At 38.6% G+C, this 27,330-nt stretch overlaps 2 protein-coding genes across 5 annotated transcripts in view; both read right to left on the reverse strand.

Moving 5' to 3' along the window:
• LOC139115963 (uncharacterized) overlaps positions 1-13,473 on the reverse strand; it is a 66,052-nt gene extending 52,579 nt beyond the window's left edge. For 3 of the 4 annotated variants that reach the window (XM_070678434.1, XM_070678433.1, XM_070678435.1), the window contains exons 1-12: positions 13,332-13,471; positions 12,663-12,797; positions 9,020-9,181; positions 8,689-8,839; positions 7,421-7,485; positions 6,839-7,105; positions 5,799-6,038; positions 3,991-4,218; positions 3,320-3,538; positions 2,163-2,369; positions 1,189-1,404; positions 213-425 (exon numbers count right to left, since the gene is read on the reverse strand). In XM_070678434.1, coding sequence (XP_070534535.1) covers positions 213-425; positions 1,189-1,404; positions 2,163-2,369; positions 3,320-3,538; positions 3,991-4,218; positions 5,799-6,038; positions 6,839-7,105; positions 7,421-7,485; positions 8,689-8,839; positions 9,020-9,181; positions 12,663-12,669 — 1,975 coding nt within the window. In that variant the 5' untranslated portion in view covers positions 12,670-12,797; positions 13,332-13,471. Of the gene's footprint in view, positions 1-212; positions 426-1,188; positions 1,405-2,162; positions 2,370-3,319; positions 3,539-3,990; positions 4,219-5,798; positions 6,039-6,838; positions 7,106-7,420; positions 7,486-8,688; positions 8,840-9,019; positions 9,182-12,662; positions 12,798-13,331 lie in introns of all 4 variants that reach the window. The other variant, XM_070678436.1, reaches the window with a different exon arrangement.
• A 1,727-nt stretch (positions 13,474-15,200) lies between these two features.
• Positions 15,201-24,030, reverse strand: LOC139115966 (uncharacterized). Its single transcript, XM_070678443.1, has 6 exons — positions 23,631-24,030; positions 21,155-22,181; positions 19,958-20,616; positions 19,182-19,328; positions 18,217-18,402; positions 15,201-17,942 (listed from the first exon to the last, which is right to left on the reverse strand). The coding sequence occupies exons 2-6, from the start codon at positions 22,110-22,112 to the stop codon at positions 17,202-17,204; spliced, it is 2,691 nt and encodes an 896-aa protein (XP_070534544.1). The 5' UTR covers positions 22,113-22,181; positions 23,631-24,030; the 3' UTR covers positions 15,201-17,201.
• Between the last annotated feature and the right edge of the window lie 3,300 nt (positions 24,031-27,330).

Below are 27,330 nucleotides of genomic sequence, written 5' to 3' on the forward strand. Positions count from 1 at the left end.
TAATGCATCGCCCTTGACCGCACTCTCTCGCAGTATTACACAGTCCGACGTTTTCGAAAGAGGATCGATTATGTGCCTTTGATGATGATAAAAATTATCAGAAAGATTTTTCTATATTTTTTTTTCGAATCCGACAACTGTTCATAAGCTATGAAGGGCGTTATCAATGTTGTATGTCTTTGCAGGCGGGACCGTATTGCTTTCATCGTTACCTTCAGACTTGTAAACTTCAACTTCACAGAGAGTCAGGTAGTCTCTACGTCCTTCAAGCTGTACACTGACGACGTGGCCGCTGACTCCATTGCACTTGAAAATGATCGGTCTGTCATTGACATCATCAACACTGAGAGTATCACCACATTTGCTGTTTCGTTTGATGTTCTCTTCTATTCCAACACGCACAACCGCCCCCTGTAGACGATCCTCTGAAAGGTCAATAGCAATGTCATAGAGTACGAACAATTTCTGTCCAGGATGGCAGTATCTTACCTTCCAATTCGCTGTTTTTAAATTTGTATTCACATAAGGGCCCTGCTATTAATTTCCGGTGACCGTCACTATTAGAGAGAGCTGCGAATTTAATGCATTATTTTCATGATTTTATTTTCAAACCAAAGTTGGTTCGTGTAAATATGCTAACTGAAGGACGTGTACAGAAGTATCACTGCTTGCTGATTTGGATCATGCCTACACGTTTTAACAGATCGAATAATAAACGGGTGTCGCATTCATACAAAGGCGCCTGCATGGAAAAGTAAAAAAAAAAACAGTTCTTCATGCACATACACATATCGTGATCATACCAGAAACAAGCATGATGCCATGTACTTGAATGCACAACACACGATGGCCAACATTTTGTTCCTCTAATCTTTATTTTCTCTGTCATATGATTAGTTTTTGAAAATGGCGGGAAATCTAAAATAATGTTAAAACATTTGAATTTACATGCCTCTTTCGACACTTATGAAGTGTTATACACTTTTTCAGTCTTTAATGTGTCTTGGAAAATTGAGGATGTTTTGAGATCGGTTTATTGCACTTTAAACACTTTACGGGCTTTAAACACTTTACATGTACTTAAATTATGCGTCGATATGTATAAACCACAACGGACAGAAAACCCAACGACACAAACTATTAGTTATTTGACTACAAAATAGCTTTAATGGCGATTCAGTAACTTACGGCAGCACTCTCCCCTGTTTGTGATCACGACTCGATCTATCGGGTAAACATCACCTAGGTCAACTTTCCACCACGCGTCATCATCTTCTAAAGTGTGTGTACACGATTTGTCAACCCAGGCACTGTTTTTGCGACCGTCAACGGCATTTGACGGTACTCCAATCTCGAACAGGCTACTTTGAGTGGCTTCCTTGAGCAGAGCAAGATTTGTCTCCCCTAGAGCCATAAAAATACATGGGGATTGTTACGCAGAAAAAACAGTGATGTTGGATGAAGCAACTGAACTATGCTCAGTGCATGCCCTATTTTGATACAGAATATGACCGCCTTGAAACTGCAGAAAATGTCACTGTAGCTTGAGCATTATATCCCCGAGCGCTTGCCATTCCATGAGAGAGAGAGAGAGAGAGAGAGAGAGAGAGAGAGAGAGACAGAGGAGACAGAGAGAGAGAGAGAGAGGAGAGAGAGAGAGATCTCCGAGAGAGAGAGAGAGACAGAGACAGAGACAGAGACAGAGACAGACAGACAGACAGACATACAGACAGACGGACAGAGACAGAGAGATACAGAGACATACAGAGACAGAGATAGACAGACAGACAGACAGAGACAGACAGACAGACAGACAGACAGACAGACAGACAAAAAGACAGACAGACAGACAGACAGACAAAAAGACAGACAGAGAGAGTGTGTGTGCATGACAGAGATAGACAAACAGACGGACAGACAGGTTGAGAGAGGCAGAGAAGCTGGTGCAGACAGAGACAGACAGACAGACAGACAGACAGACAGATGGAGAGAGTGCGGCGTCGTAGATTTGCTGATGAACCCCTGCTATCGATGAGATTTAGTGTCGCAGCCCCCTAAGCCCTCTGTAGTTTTGTTTTGTTTCTATTTCTGCCAGTCATTCTTCCCATTAGATCGTGTCTGTTAATTTATGCCTCTCTTTTAGTCTCCATCGCTTGCTTTACCTGATTGCTCCTCTTCCTTTGAGTCGTTTTTTTTATAGACTTCCCTGTAGTCAATGCAGTTAAAGCAATTACAATGGTCGTTCGAAATGCCGCACCATCCAAACGGCGAGCAGCAAGGAAAACCACCCTTTGGATCACATTCTCCATTTATGTTGGATATGGTGGGATACCGTGGACCACAACGTTGGTCCGGTCTCCAGAGTGTTGCTAATGTAAAATAAGAATTAAACAGTATTAAAAATTGGCGTAGAAGAGTCAGTTTGTTTGCAAAGTTGAAGTTGATGGATTTTTGTAAGGAATGCGGTAATGATATTGAACCACAATCAAGTAGTATAATATTTCCTCTAATTTAAGTTCCAAAAACAAACTTCCAATGCAAAGCTCAACATAAAATCATTTCATCTTTCAACTGACCATAACATTAATCCATGATACATTGCAAAAGTATAAATATTAGGTCACTGGCTCTTGGATCGTTCCTGTAGCCTTTGAGATTGAATATCTCCTGTCCCATGAAGTTTCGAAAATTTTGTTTGATCATGACATTGCCTTAAGCTCTTCATTGAGTATTCTTTCAAAGATGCTTGTTACATTTTACCATTTTCCTCCACTATAGAATTTTCTTGGTATCGTAAGCTTCTTGGCGATATATCGCCAGATATTGTCGCCCAGGTGTTCAATGCAGCTGTTTGTTTCTAGTTTTGTGAAACACATACAAGCTGCTTATTTGGCAGTGTTGTATTTGTATAGTTTAAGCTAAACTAATGACTTTTGTGTAGTCGCATCTCCACATTGAGGTATAGTACTCAGCTTGTCTAAAGATGAGCGCCTCCTCATGCACACATAAGATCTGCAAGCCCATCAATAAAATCACTGCCTTTCTTTTTTCTTGTTATTATTAGTTTCCCAACTTCATTTTGGTACATTTGCTTAGGACTCTTACGACCTCTGTCGTCACAGGTGGATTTCACACGAAAGTGGGGCTTTAAATATATCGTTTTCACCACATTTGAGCAGCAAAATGGATGGAGTTAGCAAAAACTCATTCTCTTTGAGGAGATTAAAAAATCATTATTTCTCTCCGAAGATAAATTTCTCTAACCGTGTACTGGTTTGGTTAACTCACGGCGATGTGATTGACTCATTTACAGACTCACCTCGGCTACCATGGACTTCAACTTCGCACAGCGTGAGATACTGGTTCTTTCCCTCTAGTTGAACACTGACGTAGCGACCAACAGTGTCACTGGCACACTTAAAGGAAATAGTTGCCGATTCTTCGGCTGTGTATGGACTCACTGCCTCGCCACACTGGCTGTTACTTGTAATATCCATGCTCGAGCCAACGCGTACCACGGCTCCTTCAAGACGCTCGGCTGTTTTATGACAAGAAATTTGTTACATCATTGAACTGCCGAGGAATCGTCACGTCATTCTTATATGGATATTTCGATAGATGGGTATTCTAGATATGAGAATAGTGTGCCCACCAGTAAAAAGGCAGGAAAACTGTGAAAATATTAGAGAGAAATATCGAAAACCTGTACCAATGTCTATAACATTAGCTGTGGTATATGAACCTTCATTTCCATACTTGATTCTGAATAACAACTGGTCTAAAATTTTCTTTGAAAAGAAAAATTCTAAATTTATAATTTATTTTCCAGGTTAGAATGGTAATATATTGAGTCAAACAAACTTGTGCAGCATTTCTGAATTGTTTGTTTTTCCTGAAAGTTTAATTCTTTGGATTTATTTTCTGAATGCAAATTATCAGGATGAAAGTAAAAAAAGAGATCAGAGAGAAATTGGTCGTAAAGATACTTACAGCAACAATCTCTGCGGTTCGTAATTACAATTTCTGTAACGAAGTACGTGTATTCAAGATCGACCTCCCACCATGGATCCACCTCAATGTTCGTATGCGTGCAAGACCCGTCTCCCCAGAAGGTGCTGGCGAATCCATCAACGGCCTTAGACGCCGTTCCCCCCGACATCACACTAGTTTGCCAGGCACGTTTATTGAGGGCGATGTTATCACCAGTAAAGGTCTGACCTGTAGGGAGGCATATGTCTTGATCAAGAGCGAACTTAAATGGTCACCAAAGTGCGGACAAGTACCTGTGAGTTCGTCGGCTTGCATTTGTTATTCAGAACAGCGAAAACAAAAAGGCAATAAATAAAAATGGCAACGCATCTAGTCACTCTGACATAAGCCAGCGATGTAATCTTTTTATTCCAGAAAAGCTACCCATCATCAATGCCAATAAAGTTACGTTGTCATGCAAACGCTCTGTGTGTGTGTGTATATATATATATATATATATATATATATATATATATATATATATATATATATATATATATATATATATATATATATATATATATATATATATTCGGGCTAACATTCACGTTTTGACCCTCACAATGCACCTACTTGAACGTCAAATCACCGTCCCTCCACACCGTGTGGAGGGACGGTGGTCTAATGTTTTAAAGCTGTTCTGCTTCTTGACTTTCACCATGGCTCTTACAGAATGGTAACCGAAAATTTAAGATCAATTATTCGATATGGTAGTGAATGATATCGAAATTCATAAATTGCACATTGCTTAGGAGGAGAGAATTATAAAAATAGCATCACTGATACACGGTCCCCGTTGATAAGAATGGGAAAATGTTTGACATACTCGATATGGATGCTATGAGACACTAACTCTTAAAGATAACGGTTTGGGGGCAAAAAAATAGAAATTTGGCCAAGAAAATTTATTTTTAAATTTTACTATCATTTTATCCTATCGTAATGGATGTATTCCATGGCATCATCAAACCAAAAGTTGGAAACTATCTGACAATACTCGTTAAATTAAAAATGTCAATATTGGCTGCACGTATTTACTCATGCAAATATAATGCATTTAGTAAAAAGATAAAGCAAGTAATTCTTAGAAATTTTCATCATACACGTATGAGTACTTATGTAGCAAACATTTTTGACAAAGTGGTTTGCCCTAGAATTTACACATGCCAATTTCATAATTTTTGAAGGATATTGTAATGAGGTAATGTCTCGGACCAATAACCGAACCTTAAATGTTTCGGGTTACTGATTTTTGAGAGTATGGTTCCAGTAAAAAGTGCGTAATCTGCCCTGAAATGTATCATGCTGTCATCCTTGGGACCTAAAAACAAATTTCAAAGCTCTCAAACTTGCGGCTTCAAGTTAGGAGGCATCTGATCGAAGTTTTGTCAACGAAACAAGAGGATAAATCTCAAATTTACATATGCAAATGTTATGTTAATTTTAGCAAAAATATGTCTTTTGCTATCCACAGACCTGTTTACTAGTAGAAATGTTGACTAACGGGCAACCTGTTTGGTTTGTTTTGGGGTATTAATTTACAATTTAGTCCATTTGCATATTTCAAGCACAATCAAAAAGACAAAAAGCTGAAACATTTTTGCGTACGAGATTTCAAGGTAATAGGTACATCGCTTTCCAATCCATCTCAGTGTAATTATCCTTTCTTGAGCATCCAATAGACATGGTCTAACCCTGTTTTTCAATGAGCCAACGTTAGCAATATATGACCAAATAAAACCATTCGGCAAGAAAAGATAATGACTCACCATTACCACAAACATCACAGTATTGCCACAGAATGTCAGGATCCATTGTGTAACACCAAGGCCTGCTTGAATAATTTGGATTTCGGCAGTAATTATGTTCACCTAGATAGTCATCACCGCGGTATGAGTGTCGATGAGGGGTCTGTACATTCCAGCTCTGACATGTCTTACCAGTTTCTGTTACACTGATATGACCCATGTAATCTCTTCCGTCATACCGCTCAAAACATTCAATGTCATCTGAAAGAAAGTTGAATGATAGAGGCTTGGTTATGTTTAAGAGACAGCAGATGCAACTTTGCATGTTTTCATTAATTTTGCTTTCTTTGTCAAATCAACCATTTTGCTACATTTAACAGGCGTGCAAAATGAGGTGTACACTCTACCATTCCATCGAAAATGAATGTTATGCCAAAGTCGGATCACTGCATATTGTTCATTTATACATTATCTCTGAAAACATACTGCCTTCTGTAAACTAAACTATTTAAAACATTGAATGTATTTGAAGTTACCACGAATATTGACCAATCGCTTTAGCCTTATACCACCGTAAGCTGAACGAATGATTAAAATTAGATTAAGAAAAGAGATATTGTATGCTTCGCCACCAAAATTATAAATTAAGAACTTCACAAAAAAGAATACTTTAAGAATTTCGCCTTTTACAAGTAACTAGATAATAGCACGTTCATGAAACATCTATTATTGAGATAGGCTTGGTATGACAAGTGCGTTAGTCAAAAAGTCGAAATAACATCAGGGGTGTCGATTACAGCATTAGATATGCCAAATTAATGATATACAGTTCCAGTACAGCTATTGAATATTTTCAAGGGTAAAGATAATTCATGCGAATACAATGAAAGCCAAAATACTAATGACAATTTTCTGTGTTCCTTAATCACTTTCTGTATAAATGCTTTAAAATAATTTCCGTTTTTGAACGTTTGTTGTTTGACTATTATTCGGAATTATGCATCGATTTGTTACGGCAAATGATATTAATTGTATTTTCAAATCCTCTAATAGAGACAAACCTTCATCACACATCCACTGGCTATTACCAACAGCACAGTATTCCCATCGAGTGTCTGGATCTGTCGTGTAGCACCACGGTTTGTCACCGCTGCCGTCAGGATTGCGGCAGTAGTTGTGTCCTTTAAGGGATGGATATGGCTTGTGGCTCGTGTGGGCGTGCGGGGACTGTTCTGACCAATATTGGCACTCCAATCCTGTCTCTGTGGTGGACACTGAGCCAAGGTAGTCATGGCCGTCTTCCGTTGTGTAACACTCAGATGCCATGCCTGTATCGAGAAAAAGTTAACCTCTTTGCGAATTTTCGCCGGGCATTCAATGATGTTCTTACAGTATGGCTCATAACCTTGCTTCACACCAATAACTTTATATTGTATTGAGTTTACGCCATCGTTGATAAGACAGTGTTGGAGATGATCTTTATCAGAGGAAGAAAAGATCGATATCTTTACCATATTTCTTCCTTCATCGATTTTTGTTTGTCAGTTTTTTGTTTGTCGAATTAGTAACGACAGTCCATGCCAAATTGTCAACCCTTGAAACAATTATATATCCGTTGAGTACTCCTGGTACATGTTTCCTACCTGTTTGGCAAATGAAGTAAATGTGACTCTTGCACCAATTGTCATTCCATTTGAAGTCGTGTTCCCTAGAAAATGAAAATTAATTAACTTACTAGGTATTCAAGAAAATCAAAGTTGTTTTCAAATTCTTATGTTATCAAGTAATTATAATTTTAACATATGAGCACAACAATAGTTGTAGGAACGTAACATTTGAATGTCAAAGCAATGCAGTGATTGGTTCCAGAGATAAAAATATTTTACCAAAAACTGTGAAGAAGGGAAAAATTTCTTATAAACGCTATATAATCATATTTATGACTACAGAAACATAAAAACTACAACACGATAGGAACTAATTTGGGATAATTGGATTTTGATATTTTTCAAATTTCTCAAAATGTTAGGTGCCCTATAGCTGAATGTTGCAATATCACAAATTACTCATAAAAACAAGTGTATAACTTAAAAAGAGAAGCAGATGAGCTTACATTTGCAGATCAAATAGACATTACTTCACCATCCAATTATCCCAAATTAGTTCCAATCGTGTTCTACATAATGTATGCCATATGTACCTCAAACGGTATATAACGACCACAATATCATGTATATTACTTTACTATTTTAGGTAGGAAAATGTGATAAAGTATGCAAAATACACAATTAAAGATATCGGAGTTTCTAACATTTTCAAGGTCACACGCACACGTTAATTTCTGGATATGCATTTTCTTTTGAACAAATTCTACACCATAAGATGCAGATCAAATATTACATTGATTTTCCTTTTTGATTTTTTTTTTGACGGCTTAACAGACAGACAGCCACACACACAAACACACACATACACACAAAACTGACAGTGGGTCCATATACTCCCACTGTTATACATCATAGTAAATTGGAGCGAAAAAGACAAATTTATGATGTATGTTTAATAATGTACCTTGCCATTTCTCTGCCCCATTATGTTGGTTATCTTCAATGTTAAAATGCCTTTTGAACCATTTGTAAATCGAAAATTTAATATTTGTACTAGAGTGCTTGTTATAAACTAATCGGCCCTGCCCATTGTAGTTTCTCCCATTTTCCTTCACTCGTATTGTTACAGGTAGTGCAAAGGTATTGAGCGTACGAAGAAGTAGTACCTGTAGTACAACCACAGGTGCCTGGGCTTGCCTGTGTACACGTGTACTATTCTCTCTATTCATGTACACAGGCAAGTCCAGACACCTGTGGTACAACTAACACTATCAACCACACACTCGATGCACTCATAAACTTACCACCACAAATGGGCACAATCTTCTGTGTGCTGTCCAAGGCCGCCATTATTAGGCTCGTCCGGAGCCCAGGCTGTGTACGTCAGCTCGTTACTTTCCGAGTCCACCCAAACACCCTCTTCATTATCATCCTTTGCGTCGATCCAGAAACTCCCTTCGAGGCAAATTAAAATGCGGATAAATTTTGAATGCTATGATTTTAGGAAATGATATAGAGTACTGGACGCCACGTGTTGAAGTTAATTAGAATACTTTAGTCAGAAGTTAAGTGAAAAACAATGTTGTTACATGTTTTGCCTCAAAATATATAACTACATTTCATTAAACATCTTACCTGTTGCCAAGACCTCGTCATTATTAAGGTGAGTTGTAATAACATCTTGAGTTTCTTGATCTGAAATCTTCGCTAAGACAGAAAGTTCTGCCTTGCAAAGTGAGTATGCCTCCCGCCACGTGACTTCATCAGCATACACATGATATGTAATCCCGTTGTGCTCTTGAAGAGAGATTTTCATTCAATAAGTTTATAGGTCATCTGACTCGTGATTAATGTTAAACCAATAGACAATGTTAGTGGAATGATAACAGCAGTGTGTGGTTAAGTGATCAAGGGTTGCAATTAAGATGTTAATTTTCAGCTTTATCTGTGATCCTGTACACAGCATTCCAATGAGAGGAAACTTACATCACGTCAAATTTAAGGTAGTATGCGCCTCGAAAGTGAAAGATTTAAACTTTTGTTCATACTTTCCTACATAAAACTTTCAACCATTCTCTTACCAAATCAACAATAAAAATCATGCTTCACCGTGCAAATTTTGGAACTAGCGAAACAAATTAACAAACATTTTGCGACATTTATAATTCAAAATGGCCGCCATCCCAGTGTTAACTCTATGGGGTAAAGACGAAATTTTGGATTTTCGAAAAACTAAGGCCGTGAAAGTTTTTCTTTCTGCAAGAGCTTTGAAATAAGCCCCCACAAGTGGTGGATCGCAAAAGAATGGTTGAAATTTGCGAGTCCGAGTGTCCCCGACGTTTGTTCTACCTTGAGTGACAACAAGCAATGATGCGAGAACCAGGGGTTGAGGACTGACGTTTTTACGACTGAGGGAATTGACAGATATCCAGTACAAGGAAGCACTCGAATGACGTACATGTACATTTACTCACGTATGGAATATATGTAATATAACTACTATGTTTATTAGGATCATACCGCTATATTTGAATACTAATTACAAAATAAAATAAAGGTTCCGCTAAATAAAAGCTAACACAAAATTAAAAATAACAAACGATACAGTACAAGTGCATATAATTCATATGTGGATGATCATATTATACACAAGTCAATATTTCAGATAAGTGTCCTTTTCTTAATTTTCTCTTCCTCACTTTAGAGTTTGTTTATATATATATATATATATATATATATATATATATATATATATATATATATATATATATATATATATATATATATATATATATATATATATATATATATATATATATATATATATATATATATATATATATATATATATATATATATATATATATATATATATATATATATAATATTTCCAAAACCTTATCGCCTCCATCAGTTATTTCTCACCACCGCAGATGATTATCACCTGACCCTGACTGAAACACTGCCTAACAGCTCAACAGAGATGGACCGTTTCCTTTAGAATACACCAGAGATTGTGAGGGTAGCTACCTACATATACCCACACTATTCAAACATGGAGATATCACAAGGACCTCTGTTTGTTGTAGAAATGTTTATTATCCAAAAATTAGGCCAAGAAAAATAAAAAGTTTGTTTCTCATCCTAGACATATTGCAAAAATGGTGCGGTGACACGTTTTTTTTTTCTTCTCATTTTTTTATCCTTCAACTACACGAGAACGCGCAAAAACATGAAAACATAGGAATGAACGCAGAGATAAATGTACAGCAGTGTTGCTGTAGTATTTTTGTATCGCGTCAGTTCTGTGGTTTGACTTTTAGCGAAGCAATGCACAGTTTTGACAGCTTAATATAACATTGACATATGTGTACAGTTCTGAATGTAATGTTAGTGTCAGGTATTTTGTGTACGGTTCTGTTTTATACAGCAGTATGTTATGCACTATCGTCACGCATTTTTGCGGGTTTTGTTATTATAATTTTATTTCCTCGTTAGCAGAAAAAAGGGTTGACGCGGAAGGTCTGAATTCACGCGCGCAATAATGCGACACAAACTTTTTATTTTTCTTGGCCTTATTTATCATACATGTATTTAAATATAACGATTGGGCTAAGCCTATAAGCTCATGAAGAGTAAGAATGGAAATTAAATTCCAATTGAAAATGGCAGTTTACTGTTTATCGAAGATATGGCTTTTTTAATAAAAAAACATCTTTTCAGAGACTTTTCTTCGGCACAGGTGCAGATAGTATCTAGCTACGCGTTTAGGCAGTTGATCCATTGCTCGAGCTATAAATCTATACGTTGCTTTCTAGCCCTTGTGCTCAGACTTGATCTAAGACACAACACCATTTTATTTATATAGACCTGAAGGCTGTAAGAATCACGCGTGATCCTTGACACTTGGACGACAGGACGACGACCTAGAATGCGCATACGCGGACAATAGTCCCATAAAATATGCTTATCTTCAACTAGTGTTGATACGGATAAACTGGCTGATAATAAGGTTTACCATAATGGCCTTTTTCAACCTTAATCTCTGATCTGAACATTTTGTCGAACTACATACCCCTTCCTCTCTGGCTTTTTTATTATCAGTGCATTTTTCTTGTCTCCAAAAAGTGCAAACTGCAAGATCCGTTGCTCTCGTGGCAGGGCTACAGACGGACCCTTCCTCTCGCATATACCACGCAAAGATCAAAGAACTCAAGTCAAGCTTATGACAGCATATTGACAGCTGAAGAGTGCGAGGTCTATTGAGATATCTGAGTAAAATTCAGCCGCGTCAAACTGAGTCCTAAACCTGAATAAGAAGTTTGGTGGTAATTCCAACATAAGCCAATAGGTCATTGCTTATCTAAATCATTATTAATAATGGAATAACATACCTTGCTACTGAGAATACAGTAACAGTCACGTACAGAAACATGGCCAAAAAGAAACATTACTCACATTTCACATTATGCTTTCTCACAGAAATATCATGAAGTAAATTTATTTAAGGGGGAACACGCATAAGTGTAATTTCTGCATGTTGTGTAGTGGCAAATGAAACAACATTAAATCTGAGTTCTTTTACTTCACTTTTTAGAAGTAATAGCCATTTGCAATTGATTTCCAACTTAAATGTGAAAATTTCCTCCTCCTCATATTACCTTCCACCGAATAAAATCTCTCTCTCTCTCTCTCTCTCTCTCTCTCTCTCTCTCTCTCTCTCTCTCTCTCTCTCTCTCTCTCTCTCTCTCTCTCTCTCTCTCTCCCCGATCCTCTAATCATCATGTTCCGAAATTGGCCGTCTGTTTTTTTCCTTGCACTCTGATACCGAAGAAAACGGCGGCTATCCCGTCAAGTAAGTGCCTGCGAATGTGCTGCCCACGATTCCATGTTTTGAAATTCGTAACCCTAAGAGCTGCACACGGATAGTGACAGAATTGTTTACATCGGTCACTAACAATGGCCTACCAACGTTTATCAATTGATTGATTTTAATCGTGTTTATTTGCCTGCTCGGTTATTTCAAGAATAAATTGTTAGCATAAATGATGATGTGGCGGGACGACTGCAAGATGGATATCAAGTCAATGGTGAAAACTCTATCTCACAGTGCACCATGACACCATTTTCATTCAATAAGACCAAACCAGTAGCGAAAAGAAGCACAAAACATTTGTCAGAGTAGTTGAAGATGGCGGGTCGTGGATCTCGACGTGTCTCCAGACAGATTGCAATTTTTATCGGCTTATATCACGAGAGGTTGTCACCATCGACTTACCAATCATAAGATATCCGCTATCACTCGCCGTGCTGTTATCAACTTCTGCATAAGATCGAGATATTGAAAGCAGCAGGCAAAACCGTCAGTACAAAAGTAAACGAGTTGAGCCGTTCCCACGCCATTATTGGTGAACTGGATGAGAGAAAGACACAGAAAGGCGAGCAACTAACAATCATCAACAGGGAATATGCAGAAAGATACCGCTGCATCTGACTCCGACCGAACGACAGACAGAGAGGCAGAAGCATAAATGTTCCTAGAGAGTTTTTGAAAAGGCGGGAAAACCATGCCTTGGATTCGTTACACAGAGCTTTACACGAGTTCACGAAATTTGGAAATGATGCATTCGCATATCGTCACCAATGGTCCTACTTCTCTGTGTATGCATGTTATAACTACGTTGATGTGCTATCTAGAATCTAGTTCCTTCACATAATCTACCGACCAAAGATTAAAGTTACTGACGACGTTGTTGTGATCTTACAATACTGAAGTGTTTTTCGTAAAGTCCACAAAGCCTGTCACTCGTTCACATAGTTCAAAACATCATCGCGATCGAGATTTCACAAGCCCGCAATTTCTACAAGCTGGCATTGCAATGCAAGTTCTAAAAACTTGCACTGAAGCCGGTTTTAGCCTATTGGATGTTTGGAAACGGGCACCTACCTTGGTGTTCAACTGGTATCGTCCTCTTGCACTCGGCAGAGGTAGTGCCAGGTTATCGCACTGGAGCACCGCTGTTAATAACCGGGGTTATCTCTGAGTGGCTAGCTCCATGCAAATGCCTCGATTTCCTGCGATCATTTGTAATTGTTGACGTGACGGAAATGATAGGGCCAATCTGGTAATGTTATCAGATACTTGAAGCGCTGTTCGCCGATAACATTTGACATAGCAATTAACAATCATTTGACAAGTTATTGTCCTTCGTGAAACTTTACCGGAGTTTTGTGTTTACTCCCGTATATGGTTTCGTCGTTTCCGTTGTAGCAGATCATCATTATGCCGAAAGGTTGCCTCAATATCCGAACAATGATATCTAATTATTTCTGAAAGGCCAAAAGGTTATCCTTGAAAACACGGTCCCTTCAACTGTGTCATTGAACTAAGTGAACAAGTTCTACATTTGATGTTTGGCAAATCTGTCAGCTTATACATATGTTAGCCCCGCGTAAAATAATCGTTCTGCAATCTTTGATTGGCTGGTAGCCATAACGTTCGATGGGATTACTTGTTTTTTTATGTTTAAAATCAACAACATTTTTTTGTTCTAGACCTCAAAGTATGTTGAGATACACATTCATTTTCCATGTACTGGTGCTGTGTTGACAAGCTAAATAGAAAGTGTTTTAAATTCAACATGTTTCGGGAAGGAGAACAAGAAACTGTAGTTGACATTTAAAATATCACAGCTTCTGGTCCTTTAATCTTCATATTACCATGCCCTGTCCATCGCATTTTAATTGGTCGCGCTGAACCACGTGACTGTGCGCACTGCTCACTGACAAGTTCTTGGGCCTGTTGTCGTTCGCACGGGAAATTTTCGTAGCGTTTGAGGGTATTGGGGGTTCGTTGATAATATAATGCAAATAACAGACTCCAGTTGACCAATAACGTTTATTTCTGGGCGCGGGCGAGAGGAAAGCCAAAAATTAACGGGGGAGGCTTGCCTCCCCCGTGGATTGTAAGCAGCACTTTAGATCTTTTTTATAAATTTTTCTGAACCTATAACTACAAACAGTGTAAAATTTTGGTCATCTCGTGGAAATTACCGTCATTATTTGTCTTTGAGATCACACCATTATGATTGAATATCCTAAGTTCGATTGTGTGACAGTCTTAATGAATCGTACTACAATGTAAATACTTTTACCCTGACTATTGCGGGTGGTTTTGTGGTTCTTTTTACCCAACAACCGTGTTCTCGTGTACTTCAGCAATCAACCAATTTAAAAAAAACCGCACACTCGACTTTCATTGCACCAATCACATCCATCAATACAAGGCGAATGTATACATTCGACCATTCGAAAGGTACCTACGTTTGCTTGGCTTTCAGTCTGATCTTGCAGACAGCACGGACACTGTTTGTTGAAGACTAGTCCTATACACTGTGCAGAATAAAGCCAACATACGGCTATCACAGCTGTCGACACAGCCACCAGTGTTAAAAGTTTCACTATGATGGCGAACCAGTCGTGAAAATAAATTAAATGTATATATTGCCTTAAAACGCCTTGGCCAAGGGTGGGATGTATCGACATAAGTTTGTTTTGTTTTTTTGTTTGTTGCTTTTCTTTGCGAGAATTCTTATGAAATTGAGCTTAAAACATATCACATGGATACGGAATCGTGAGGGGGCTACAGTATGATTTGGTTGTCTTCAAGATTTCGCCAACGGAGGCCTGTGTCAAAAGAGATGCGTTGCACGGAAGACTAGTGAGGCCTGAGGAGTGGCCGCCGAGAAGGGAAGTTTGGAGAATTAGAGATTTTCCTCTTGGGGTTAAGATAATTGAAAGCTAATGGGAGGCAGATGAAGTTTTCAAATCGTGGTGGTGAGAGTTATTTACTCTAAAATAACTCAGTCCACCAATGTTTATTAAAATATCATATTTACATGTATAAAAGAACCCCTGCTTACAATTCCGCAAAATTAGTCGTTAAGCTGCCCCTCCTTCGAGTAGTAGTAATGGTGCTAATTTCCCCACATCAACTTTAGCATATAGTGCAACCCTGATATAAACCTGCTAATACGCAGACACTTAACACTCTGAATCTGTATAAACCTGACCTCTAGTTAAAGTCGTAGATTGACGGACATTGTACTTAGTTGATACAGACTTTGACTATTTTCGACAAATTTAAGGAGAAGCGTGGCATTAGACACGGGCAAATCGACGCCTTCAGGCCCAGACGTGAGATCTTCTCTTGTAGGAGAACATAATCGATTGGTTCTTGGCAATTTTTTTTATGGCAAGCAGCATTTTTCTTAGAAAATTACTCAACTCATACTACCTATATCAAATAATTTATTAACAATGAACAAGTTCAAAAATAAACGGTGACACTTTCTTGCATCTTCTGGGTGATATGATGAGACAGCCAAAGTGTCAGTTCGAGTCCAAGGAACCATATTTCAATACTTTTATCTGACCCTTGGACCTATGTGAAATTATGCATCAGGGCAACGTGGCGTTCCTCTTTCTGTTACTAGGGCGTCTCGTTTGACGTTTCGATCTAACGTTGGGCTCCCCAAGGAAACAGAAAAACAGAAAAAAAAACATCTACGAATCACCGATAACTTCCTAGCGCTGCAGACAATAATGTTTAATTGCTATAATTCAAAAATGGCGAGCTATTGACATTTGAATTTAGATTGCGCAAAATTCACTTATTGAGCAGGCCACCGATTAATCGAACAAAACAGTCATTCGTGAACGATACTTTATCATAATCCATCAAAATTTACAATTTCACACGATCATATTAAATGCAAATATAAGTAAATAGCTACAGGTTTCGTCTACTAATCGAGCAGGGGCTGTGATGTCATGCAATGGTCAGAGACAGTCCCTGTGAGCCTCGGGTCGGTTTAGAACGCCTTGTGGTAATAACCATACGCATCCGATTGGTAATATGACAGGAATGTCATCCATTTCATTATGGGATAAATGTAAAAGCGAACAGCCCATACTTATCTTCAGAGCTAGTTGTGTTTCACCGTGACTGCAAATCATTCCACACTTTATTACATTTTACGTTGATCGTTCACTTTGACCTCAACTTCGCTATAATTGCATAATGCCTGCACTCGCTACCTTTCGCCTAGTGACCAATAAGTCAAGAACTTGTAAACAAGGCCGTAAAATGGTAATGGCATTGGCGTAGCAGTGTGAGAGGGTTTGATCATGCATGATATCCACATGTACAGACGTTGATATGACGAGTGTAAATTTCATTTGTATGTAAATAACCACTGTAAAGATTGTATAAAGGAGGTGTCTCCACGAAGACAAGCACAGGTCTGGAGAAGGGACAACACTTGGCAATATGTACATCCATGTGTAAGAAATAGACGGTGTTATCTTTGAAGAATTCGAGCCATTACTCTGCTTCTGTATCCATACGTCCACACGCTAGCTATTCTTCGAAGGGAGAGAGTGAGCGGTAATAACATATACTTCTTTGTTGTATTACAATTAAAGTCAATTCTAAATGTAAATTTCCGAAAGGGTCAACTGTATTCTATGATATAAATCATAGATATTATCTTTCAGGATAGAGGATAATTGCGAATGCAATCAACATATTATTAAGTAAATAAGTCAAAGGGACGCTTTAGGCTTGCATTATTGTTAAATTCTAAAATTTGGAATGTAAATGTAAAAGACGAACTACATACAGGATAATTTTTATCTAGATAAGCATACAAAATAATTTTATGACATAATTGCATATTACATATTCTGTAATATTGACTGGTTTAAGATGTCTCTTTCTGCATATTCAATTGCAGCCATAAGAGGCATTGGATGATCAAATGATTTTCAAAACCCTCTCTACTCGACCTTTAACCTCCTCGTCTATGGCAGCGATCGCCTCGAGGAGTTCTGTCAATGTGGGACGCTCTCCTGATGATTTTCGTTGCTTAATCCACATTTTCAACATTTTCTGAACCGGTGAAGCGTCCTCGTCGATGTCACTTGCGCTTTCATCAGCATCATCTTCTTCTTTCGTTTCATCACTAACCTCTTCTTTGTTGTCATCGTCTGGATCTTCTGTGATATTAAGTTTGGTTTTGACATCGTCTGCAATGTCTGCTTCGATCAGTATGGCGGCTACATCCGGGATATCCTCTTTCCTCAAAATCGTAACGCCCTCAACGATGTCTGCAGCCTCTGCGGTTTGTATCTTGAGACACAGTTGCCATAGGTCTTCCCTAATCTGCAAAGTCGACTTTTCCTCTCTGAATTCCTCTCCGATAATGAAGTTGCAGATCACTCTAGTTGGACTGATGTTAAACTGGCGTTCCACCCACGGAATAATGTGCAACAATTCCAAATTGTAAGCAAGGGCCAATCCCCGCCAATCTGGAGGAATAGCCGTTCGTCTGCTGTCGTCTTTCGTGTCCAAGATGTCGCACAATTTTTGGTAAACGTCTTCGGGTATCACTTGATATAACTCCCTTCTGAGCGAAATCTTTAAATGGGTTTCCAACTCTGATTCCTCGGCTGAATTACCATCCTTACCATCAATGTTTGTCATTTCCTCGGATACCTAATAACAAAGAACACATACAATTTTCCCATCACGTTTATTCAATATACGATTTTTTGTTGTCGTTTCAAGGGCGTACAATATCTTTCCTTGTGCATATACGTACATACGCGCCGGCATACTATCATATGTATGTATGTATGTATGTATGTATGTATGTATGTATGTATGTATGTATGTATGTATGTATGTATGTATGTATGTAGACGCATCTAAAAATGACAATAAGTGTTTTCTCTCCACGTTATCTAATTAGTAAGTCGTAACCACTCACCGTATTTCCTGATTCAGCATGTTTAAGTAAGAGTGGTGTAGCTGGTAATGGCGTCTTGTCTTGGTTTACGACAAGATACGCCCGCCGATCATCCATTCTCAAGTCGCCGGACAAATTCTTGACACGGAACACCTGGTGGAATCCAGATGTATCAGACAGTGGCCAAATTTTGGACAGAGCGAACTTCTGAAAAATGTGAAAATCGAAAACGACCAGTTATCTAAAGGCAGAATGCGTCTCAGAGGCAAATTTTCGGAATCTAAATATCAAAACATTTTTCTGCTATACCGCTTGTGTTTACTGATTTTGCAACTTGTGGAGTAAATAAAGTATTCGTCGTCTTGTAATGGTGATAATAAAAAATATGATAATAAAAAAATGAATTAAGTTAGAGAAGACAAATTGTTGCCATGGTGATTGCACCCATTTCGAATTTCAAATATCGGTGAAGTTTAGGTAATTTGCTTCTCGAGTACCAAACTTTGCGCGGAGACCCAAATTTTCATTTTTGATTTTGAAAGAAAGTGCTTTGAATTTTACTTCAGAAAAGTTTTCACAAGGGTTAAAATATTTTAGTTTCGAGGCCTTTACTATTCTCATACCTTGTTTTTCTCAAGTGTGAACACCAGAAAGCATTTCAACCACTAAACGAATATACAACCAGTTGATGTTTTAAAGAATGGTGCCTTCCGAAGCGGATGGACAATTTTTTTTTGCTTGCATATATTTGTAGTAACGCTAACACAACGTTATATGTATGCCGATAAAATCAAGCGCGTTTCTTGTTTTTGCTCATCTGTGTCAATTATACTTTTGGATTATCTAATCTACTCCAATCCATATATTCGCGATTGATGTTAGGTAAATCCCTGAGAAGTTCACCGCAGTTGTACATGACACAGTTTTGTCTGCAACAGTTCCACACATGTCACTCGTATAAATCGACAATTGTAATAAAGTCTCACCCTATTTCTGCTATCATCACACACATCCCAGCCGGCAGACGTGCCGGTAATGGCTGCAGTTACGTCACTTCCTTTCGAGTACAGCAAGATATGCCCAGAATGAGACAAGATTCCTCCGAATTGTTGTCTCTCTAAATATTTAACAATCTAGGGAGGAATCACACAGTAAGGATTTCGATGTTAAAATATCTCTCTCTCTCTCTCTCTCTCTCTCTCTCTCTCTCTCTCTCTCTCTCTCTCTCTCGTGACTTTATTTTCTAGTCACAGCACAATAATACAGAGGTAAGTAAACGTGACTGAATATCCTCAAATTTGAGCTGTAACTACTGGTTTGTTTAAAGAGTTGGCATACCATATATCACTTTAAATATGGCAGAATAATACTGGTAAGAAAATTCAGATTAATGAAATGCCTTTTTCAAATGGAAAATTCTTCTCTATGCGTGGCTAAGTTCCTTTGTAATTCAAAATAGAATGCTTATTTTCCAATAGTCTCTTAAAAGTAATGTAAGCGGTTACAGTGAAAACTAAAATTCTCCTTTTAGTTGTGTATTTTATTTTGCATTTGAACGTTGCATAACTTTTGTAAGATTTTTAAAGCAAAGTACTTTAACATCGGAAAGAGAAGATTATTTGACAGTGCTCTTCATATTAGCATTGAGATTTGCCGCCTTCACATTTGAACTGTCACATTTGAACTGTATTTTTATTCCAGTCCTGACAGAGAGGAAATATGCAAATCACAAAAGATTCATAGATGTTTATAGTGACGCTACCTTTACAGTCGCTGGTGAATCATTCCACACGTGGAGACGAAACTCTGAAATGTCCGTGTCTTGGTTACGCTGCTTTGGAGAAAAGAAAGTCCCAACACACATAGATTTTATCGGACAGCCGCTAAAGACGGTGGGTTCGGCGACGATTTTGAAACTTCCCGGTCTGTCGATGAAAATTACCGCGTCATGGGCTCTGACAAGGATCTGGATGTTGTCACCGTTCGCTAATTCCCATTTTTTATCACCCTCGGCGTTTTCTTCCTTCGTTTTGACGAACAGTTTCCATCTCGACGGCTCCGGTAAGCAGTGCGGTATGGTCAAAATGGCCGCCTCGTCCAACTTCAGTCCCCGCGGTCCAACGCATACGACAGGCGACACGTCGATTTGAGCGAGCGGTGACAACTTCGTCGGCATGGCAGCGTCTAAAGCAGATTCGGTGTCCAAGGAAAGATGAATTTCTTGGTTGCTTCCGAAGTGGTCGTGCGGAGGAATGAAAACGCTGACCCCGCCATCGTCGATACTCAAAAATCCCCCGTCACGATCCATCAATGACACTGCTGAGAGCTCAGTTTTGTAAACTTTGCTGTTCTTCTCGGATCCCTTTTTCACGGTTTTCCTTACGTCAGCAAGAACTCTGTTTAAGGCTTCGGCGACGTATTCTGTATGCAAATAAAATAATTGACTTCTCATACTCAATAACAATCACAATGGGGAGGGACCGTGCGCACATACATACATATATACAGACAGACAGACAGACAGACAGACAGACAAGTGCATCTGTAAATAAGATTAAAGGCTTGGGAAGACATCACACGATCAGTAATGAAAGTCAAGAAAATTACCTTTTGCACATGTTAAACTGATGTATACATCTGATTGATATTGGGAAGCTAGCTATTACAACAATTTACATTGGATTTTGTGTTAAGGCTACGCCATTAATAATTAATACAAGATCATTTTTCAACGAAGAAGAAGACGGGTAAGGTCGTTTGTTGCCGCAATGTCGTAGCAAGTAACTTTCCCCATCGATTTTCGGTACAGTGGCACCTTTCCCAATCACCCACAGACGCTGCAGTGCAGGGACCGTGTTGCAGGCTAGTACGGTCGTCGCTCAAGGAACCACTATAGATAGCGCCCTCTAACGATGCTTCTTTCCGTTCTATGTAGCCGTGGATTATGAAAAACACCTACCATTCCTCATTTGTCTCGGAAAGAATGCAGCCAGAGACCAGACCGTAGAAATATGTTCCAGTATTTTCCTTGCATTCTCCATGGAAGACGACACCACGCTGAGTATGCCTCCACACTTGCCTTTGCCGACAGCCACGGATTCTTTGATCTGGGAGTGAAGAATCACGACCTGTCTATTTCTCTTACTGTATTTGATCATTTTCGTCCAATCGTCCAGTTCTTTCATTATTTTCTTGTACTCTGCATGTTTTTCCAAGTCGTTTTTCATCGGTGAGAGTTCCTTCTTCAAGTCTTCCCGCATCTCGAAGATGTCAAGGTAGATCTTCTCGAAAGTCTTCAACTGCGTCGCTCTCTTGTCTTTTATCTTCTTCAAGTATCCTCTGCACTTCGCCACTTCCCAGACGGCTTCAACGCGTTTTCCAAGGATCATCCTTCTCTTTGCCTGTATCGCTGTCTTCATTCCCGACAAAAATTCCTCCACATCCTCTGCTAGAAAGTCCTCCCACTTTTCCTTGAGCTCGTCCAGTCTCGATTGCTTTCGCTGCACCAGTCTCAGTATCGTCTGACGGTGCTTCTCGTACGCTTTAGATTTCTGAACCGTGTCGTCTTTCTTTCTTCTCCAAGGCAGTCTGTTAATCTTCATCGGAAGCGCCACCTCGCGATTGCCAACGTCTATCCACTTTTCGGAATCGGTGTGTCTGGGATGGATTTCTTGGTAAAGTCCGGGAAATTCAGCCTGCCCCTCAGTCAGGAAAAAGCGGTTCACTTCGCCCGAACTTGGCTGACCCCGGTATTTCTGACCGGGGTCGATAGTTGACAGCATCATTTGCAGTTTCTCTCCCATCTTAATGTAGTCTTCGTCGGTCAGTCGAACAGAACCGCTGAATTCAAGTGGAGTATCATTTCGCCAACGGCTTGGGACGACGGTGGGCTCGAAATTCGCTGACGCCATTTTCATTTACTTAGGTGGACCCAGATGATGTTTCATTCAAAATCCATTAAAACTTACTGTACGGCTAAGAATCACCTGCAAAATTGAACAGAGAAACACGTATTTTAAAAAATCGTGTCGATCGGATTAATGCTTTGCAGTAGTCGGTTTTCCTGTCTTTGACACGGACACAAATGAACGGGTTGAGTTATCTGACAATACGAACACTGTCTGTTGCCAGGACACGCACTGATTCCTCAAGTCCAATAAAACTACCACGTCTATCGTACCTGACCCATCGCAAAGCTAGGATTATGATCATCAAATAGTTATAGCGACACCTAACGTAGCTACCCAGGTGATTGTAGCATATGCTTTGAGTGCCGAGTGATTTAATGTCAGCGTATTGTGAAGTTTAATATTATAATAACGTTTATTGGCTAGAAACTAGCGCTCATGTTTTCAACACGAAGCTTTAAAGAGGGCGTTACGGATCAATAAACACGTCCCCACCGGTGTATATATGCAAATATACGTCTTACTATGTGATTTCGTTATCCTTCACGTAAACAAATTTGAACTAACCATTTGTTCTAATCGGTGTGATGTTTTTAAAAAAATTAAAAACCTGTGATAACTCTGCGTTTTGTATACGTTTCCCTGCGTGATCCTAATTCCCCCTTGTGACAATAGTACTTTTGAGTGAATGCCTTTCAATGGATATTACCCTTTCAAACCATTGGGTACTGTGAACAGTTATCTATTGTGCGCTATGATTGTTGTCCTTCACAACGGGCGTGGACACAAAGAACTAAGACGTTGTGTTGTATGTACATAAAATTATATGGCCGATATAACGCTGGTTTTTTACATTTGCTGGTGTTTCCACTTAAGTTGGTGACTTGTCAGTTTGTTGAACGACTTACATGACTTATAGAAGTCAATCGGCAAAGATTAACCCGTGAGCACGGACACAGCTCGTCCCATTGGATTGTTTCCCTTATGTATAGACGAATATATCATGTGTTGTTGCTCGAATTATCAAACAAAATATTGGTATGACGAGACATGATTTTCTAAACCGGGGCCGAGTTGAAAAGGAAATGTTATATGAAGTGTTTAACTGATTTCTTTCTGGTTATTTTATACGCGTAGAAGACATCAACATGACCGTCTTCAAAACAGGTTTTCTGATGTGCTTGTCAGTGCGGACTCTAGGGAAGAGGCCTACAAAGATATGTCTCGCTGGAATCCAGTATGTGGTTGAGAAAAGATCTGAAAAAGTGTTTTCGAACATTTTGTGAATGGTATTACGACTCAACTCACGGCAATGTAAAGTAAATGTAAAGTAAATGACGGGAATCACAATTCGGTCACATTCTCCCGTGAAACTAGTCATTTTTAGGGGAAAATGTGAGCAGTCGAATATAACCCATTTTCCGCTGAAAGACCTAACACAGTTTGATTTTGTCTAACTAGAGAATCAAAACAGAAGAGCGACGGAAGTCGGAAAGGTTACCGATATTAAATGTTAGCTGTACTTACGAAAAAAAAATTGCAACGGCCATTTCTCAGAGTTTCCAATCCCATTACTTGTATGTAGGTTGTCAAAATAACAACAGACGTGGCTCAAGTGGAGTACAAGTTTACGATGACTTCATTAGCGGTGTAAATAGCATTGACCATGGCATGGAGAAACGATGAGTTCACGATATAAACGCTGACAAACTGTTATCCAAGTGCTCCTTTTTTTCGATATAATCCAAGACAGGAGTTCGGTCTTTGCGGACCTAACAACCAGTCGAGTTGTTTATGGGAAGCGATTATATTTATGATAGCGCTGACCGATGTCAGTGGGGGCGAGGTGTCTTTTATCATATACTCGCAGATCCTTAGCTGCTATTCATTACTCCCGCCGTCGCTGGGAGAACACGATTAGCTTGACAAAAAACGTCAGCACACCGTTAACGGTGTCCATTCAAGGACACACAGGGTCATGACCTAAAAAGCCTCTGGTATACATATCTACCGCATGCAGATTCAACTGCTCAGGTCTGCGACGTAAACGGGCATAAGCTCAGCTAAGCCCAGCACAGACACTTTGTTTCGGCACGACTTCTCCTGGTTTATCAGATCCGGGCAACTTTTAATACAACGAAAAGCGGATGTAAGGCCTGTGAAATTTTGTGTCCTTTTAAGTTACATTGAACAATCAAACGCAGATTTGCTCTAAGTCTCTGGGCATATAACTATCAAAACGTATGATAAATTGAAGGACTAAACATCAGCAGACTGTCACCCCAAGGGAGCCTTCAGTAGTTACAGGGGGTAGGCCGGGCGAATGGGGGTCAGTTTTTAGAAAACTGTCAAAGGAGGAGGGTCACTTTTTATGAACCTATCTTTGGGGGGATCACTTTCAACAGAAGATGATTTAGGCCTACGGCCAAATCTTCGAATGTATTGGTGATAAAATACATTGATTCTTTTAAACACATTTACACATTATCGACAAGCTTCACGAGCAAAGAAGATGCAGTGGTATCCTTTATTATACACCTTGAGCCGTTAAAACTGATGAAAGACAAGAGACAAAAACATATGGGACAGATGGTAAAGAGCATATCAATTAAAAAATGTCTATAAAAGCACAGATATTGTTAGTTTTATGTTTTATTTTGGCAAAAATTGATAATAGTTCTCTCATAGACTATGTATAGTGAATCAACATTTCGTTGAAATTCCAAAATCCAATTTCTTGTACACATATCCATTTATTCTATTGAAATGTAATTTTGATGTTGATTTATCAGATAAGAAAATAACACTTTTTTTTCTATAGTACGTTAAAAACACGGTCAGAGTTGCAAAACGAGATTCCTTTGGCAGACTCTGATAGGAAGATAATTATTTGGAAAAACAAAATATTTTAATTGTGAGTAAATCAATTTTTATAGTGAATTTGCCAATGTAGGAATTAATTTTGTAGATCAACTATACAGGCAAGATGGGCATAAAATTACTTGAAACTGTATTAAAAACAGAAGAGTTCCCAATACCTCGATTAGCAGATGATTTGGGTGATGAATGTCATTCCTGTAAGAATTGTAAATAAAACAGACTTTCAGAGGAAGCAACAATGTATTTAATGAATGATCCTGTTACCTTAAGTTAATATACAATCGAAATAGTTAGCCAGAAAATAACAGAAAATATGTTCAGCTAGCCTCGAAAAGAATCTTATTTTTCACTTGTCTTTAATATGCAGATTAACTTATGGCGAGAGTAGTATCAGTAACCATTTGAAATAACTGTTGATACAAAACGGCGAAATTTTCAATCGAAGATTCTGCATAATATTATGGTCACAAACGGTAACCTGTATGAAATAGAAATACTAAGTTTTCACAACTCTTTCAACATGTAACTATATTTTGGATAAAGATGTTATATAACAACATGGGGTTGTAAATTAGATTTGTATAGTAGACTGGAATCATGGAAAATAATCCTTGGAGACCAAACTCTTTCATGTCTTGCCAACTTCCTTATTCTTCTCGGTAAGAGATTTATCCACATCGGTTGTTATACAAATACGTATGTAGAATTTATGAATTTATTGCATACAAAACATCTGTACAAGTTTATACAGAGAAACGAATATAATATCGCAAACAGAAATAACAAGCATAATTTGCATATTCAGAAATGGAGAAGTTTCTTGAGACTTGACGTAGGCCCGATGAAAAGGTGATGTGTATTTACTTTTTCTCTTGATTTAATGAGTGAATTTTAAGCTTTTTAGACTCCTATTTAATAAATCTAGTTTTTGTGTGTGTAATTTCCTGTTAGACTCTAATATAAAGTTTGCAAACAAGTGCGGATGCTCTGCCTCTTAAAAATTATATATGTAATCTCACAATGCGAGTATAGTCCGATCGCCATTCTTACTATCCCATCAAATAGTCTAGGAATTAGTATTTATTTAAGAAAATGTAAGACATATACTAGGGTAGACCTATTACTGTATAGACTGTATTCGTCATTTACAATGGCGCGAACAAATTGTTGTTTATTTTTTATGTCGTCTGAAGCAGTGTCTTACAGTCACCGATGCGCATGCACAGAAAACATCTCAGTTGTGCATGATTTCGATCAACTACTGTTATTTATTTGTGGGGCTCATTTACAAGCATCGCACAAACATTATTTTGCATTTTTAGTCAACAAAAAATTTTTTCAAAATTTTTACACCAAATTTAAAGTGATCCTCATTATTGTTAGCAACAAAGGAACATCTCAGCGAGTGTATTTTGACCAGTTTTGCGCCCTTTTTGTAAAACCTCTTTTGCCGGCTGCAGGCAGATTGGTTTTCAAGCAATACGATGAAAATCAAACTGTTTACGGTAGCATAAATCAAAAGCAGTATTTTCTTTAAACCCTCCCTCGAAAACGATAGGAATAAATTGCGAGCGCATTTACATTGCATATTTTTGTGTGGTTTTTTACCTGGTTGGAGGTGAAGTGTAAGGAAAATTCAAGGACATCGAATACGTTTTGAAGGTGCCTTAACTCAATGCATGCTTTCGTATATGACGTGAACTGGTCAAATGTGGTCTTATAGCCATCAATCTTCGTTGAACGATTGATTTGTTTGACGTAATTCATATCAATATGGCCTTCATTTTGAACGATGTAATACGCAGTGACGCTTCTATAATTTTTCACACGGTCCGGCACTATTTAATGGAGAATAATGTACACTCGGGACTGAAGTGCCATTCTTGTCTTAGTACGCTGAAATATATCAATAAAAGATGGAATGCAACCAAGAGAAAATATCATTTAGGCGGATATTTTCCTGCCAATGCCATTAGAAACATGACTGAAGCTTGGAAATTGGAGTCAAAAACGCAGCGTGTACACTTCACTTCACTTCTGAAAGTGAAATTTCTTGCCAATTGTTGTGAGTGATAAGAAAGCTATAATAACTTCTACGCCCACGAGTGCGGTGTTCTTTGCAGACATTTTACTAGCAGACAGAAAAGACTTAGTGCAAGTTTGTATTCGAATACAGGTCTAGGGTGTCTTGAACAACTTTCAGAACCAGTTTTCCTTTATGCCTCCTTCCTAAAAGGTCGCATGGTCCATATCTACAGGTATTTGAAGTACTGGCGGATTTCGACACGGAGTAGTATCTGTTTAAATTCCTTCAGGTAGGTTTTCAGCAACTGTATTACCGATGTAT

Source organism: Ptychodera flava, chromosome 17, assembly GCF_041260155.1.
Source record: "Ptychodera flava strain L36383 chromosome 17, AS_Pfla_20210202, whole genome shotgun sequence".
NCBI classification, from domain to species: Eukaryota; Metazoa; Hemichordata; class Enteropneusta; family Ptychoderidae; genus Ptychodera; species Ptychodera flava.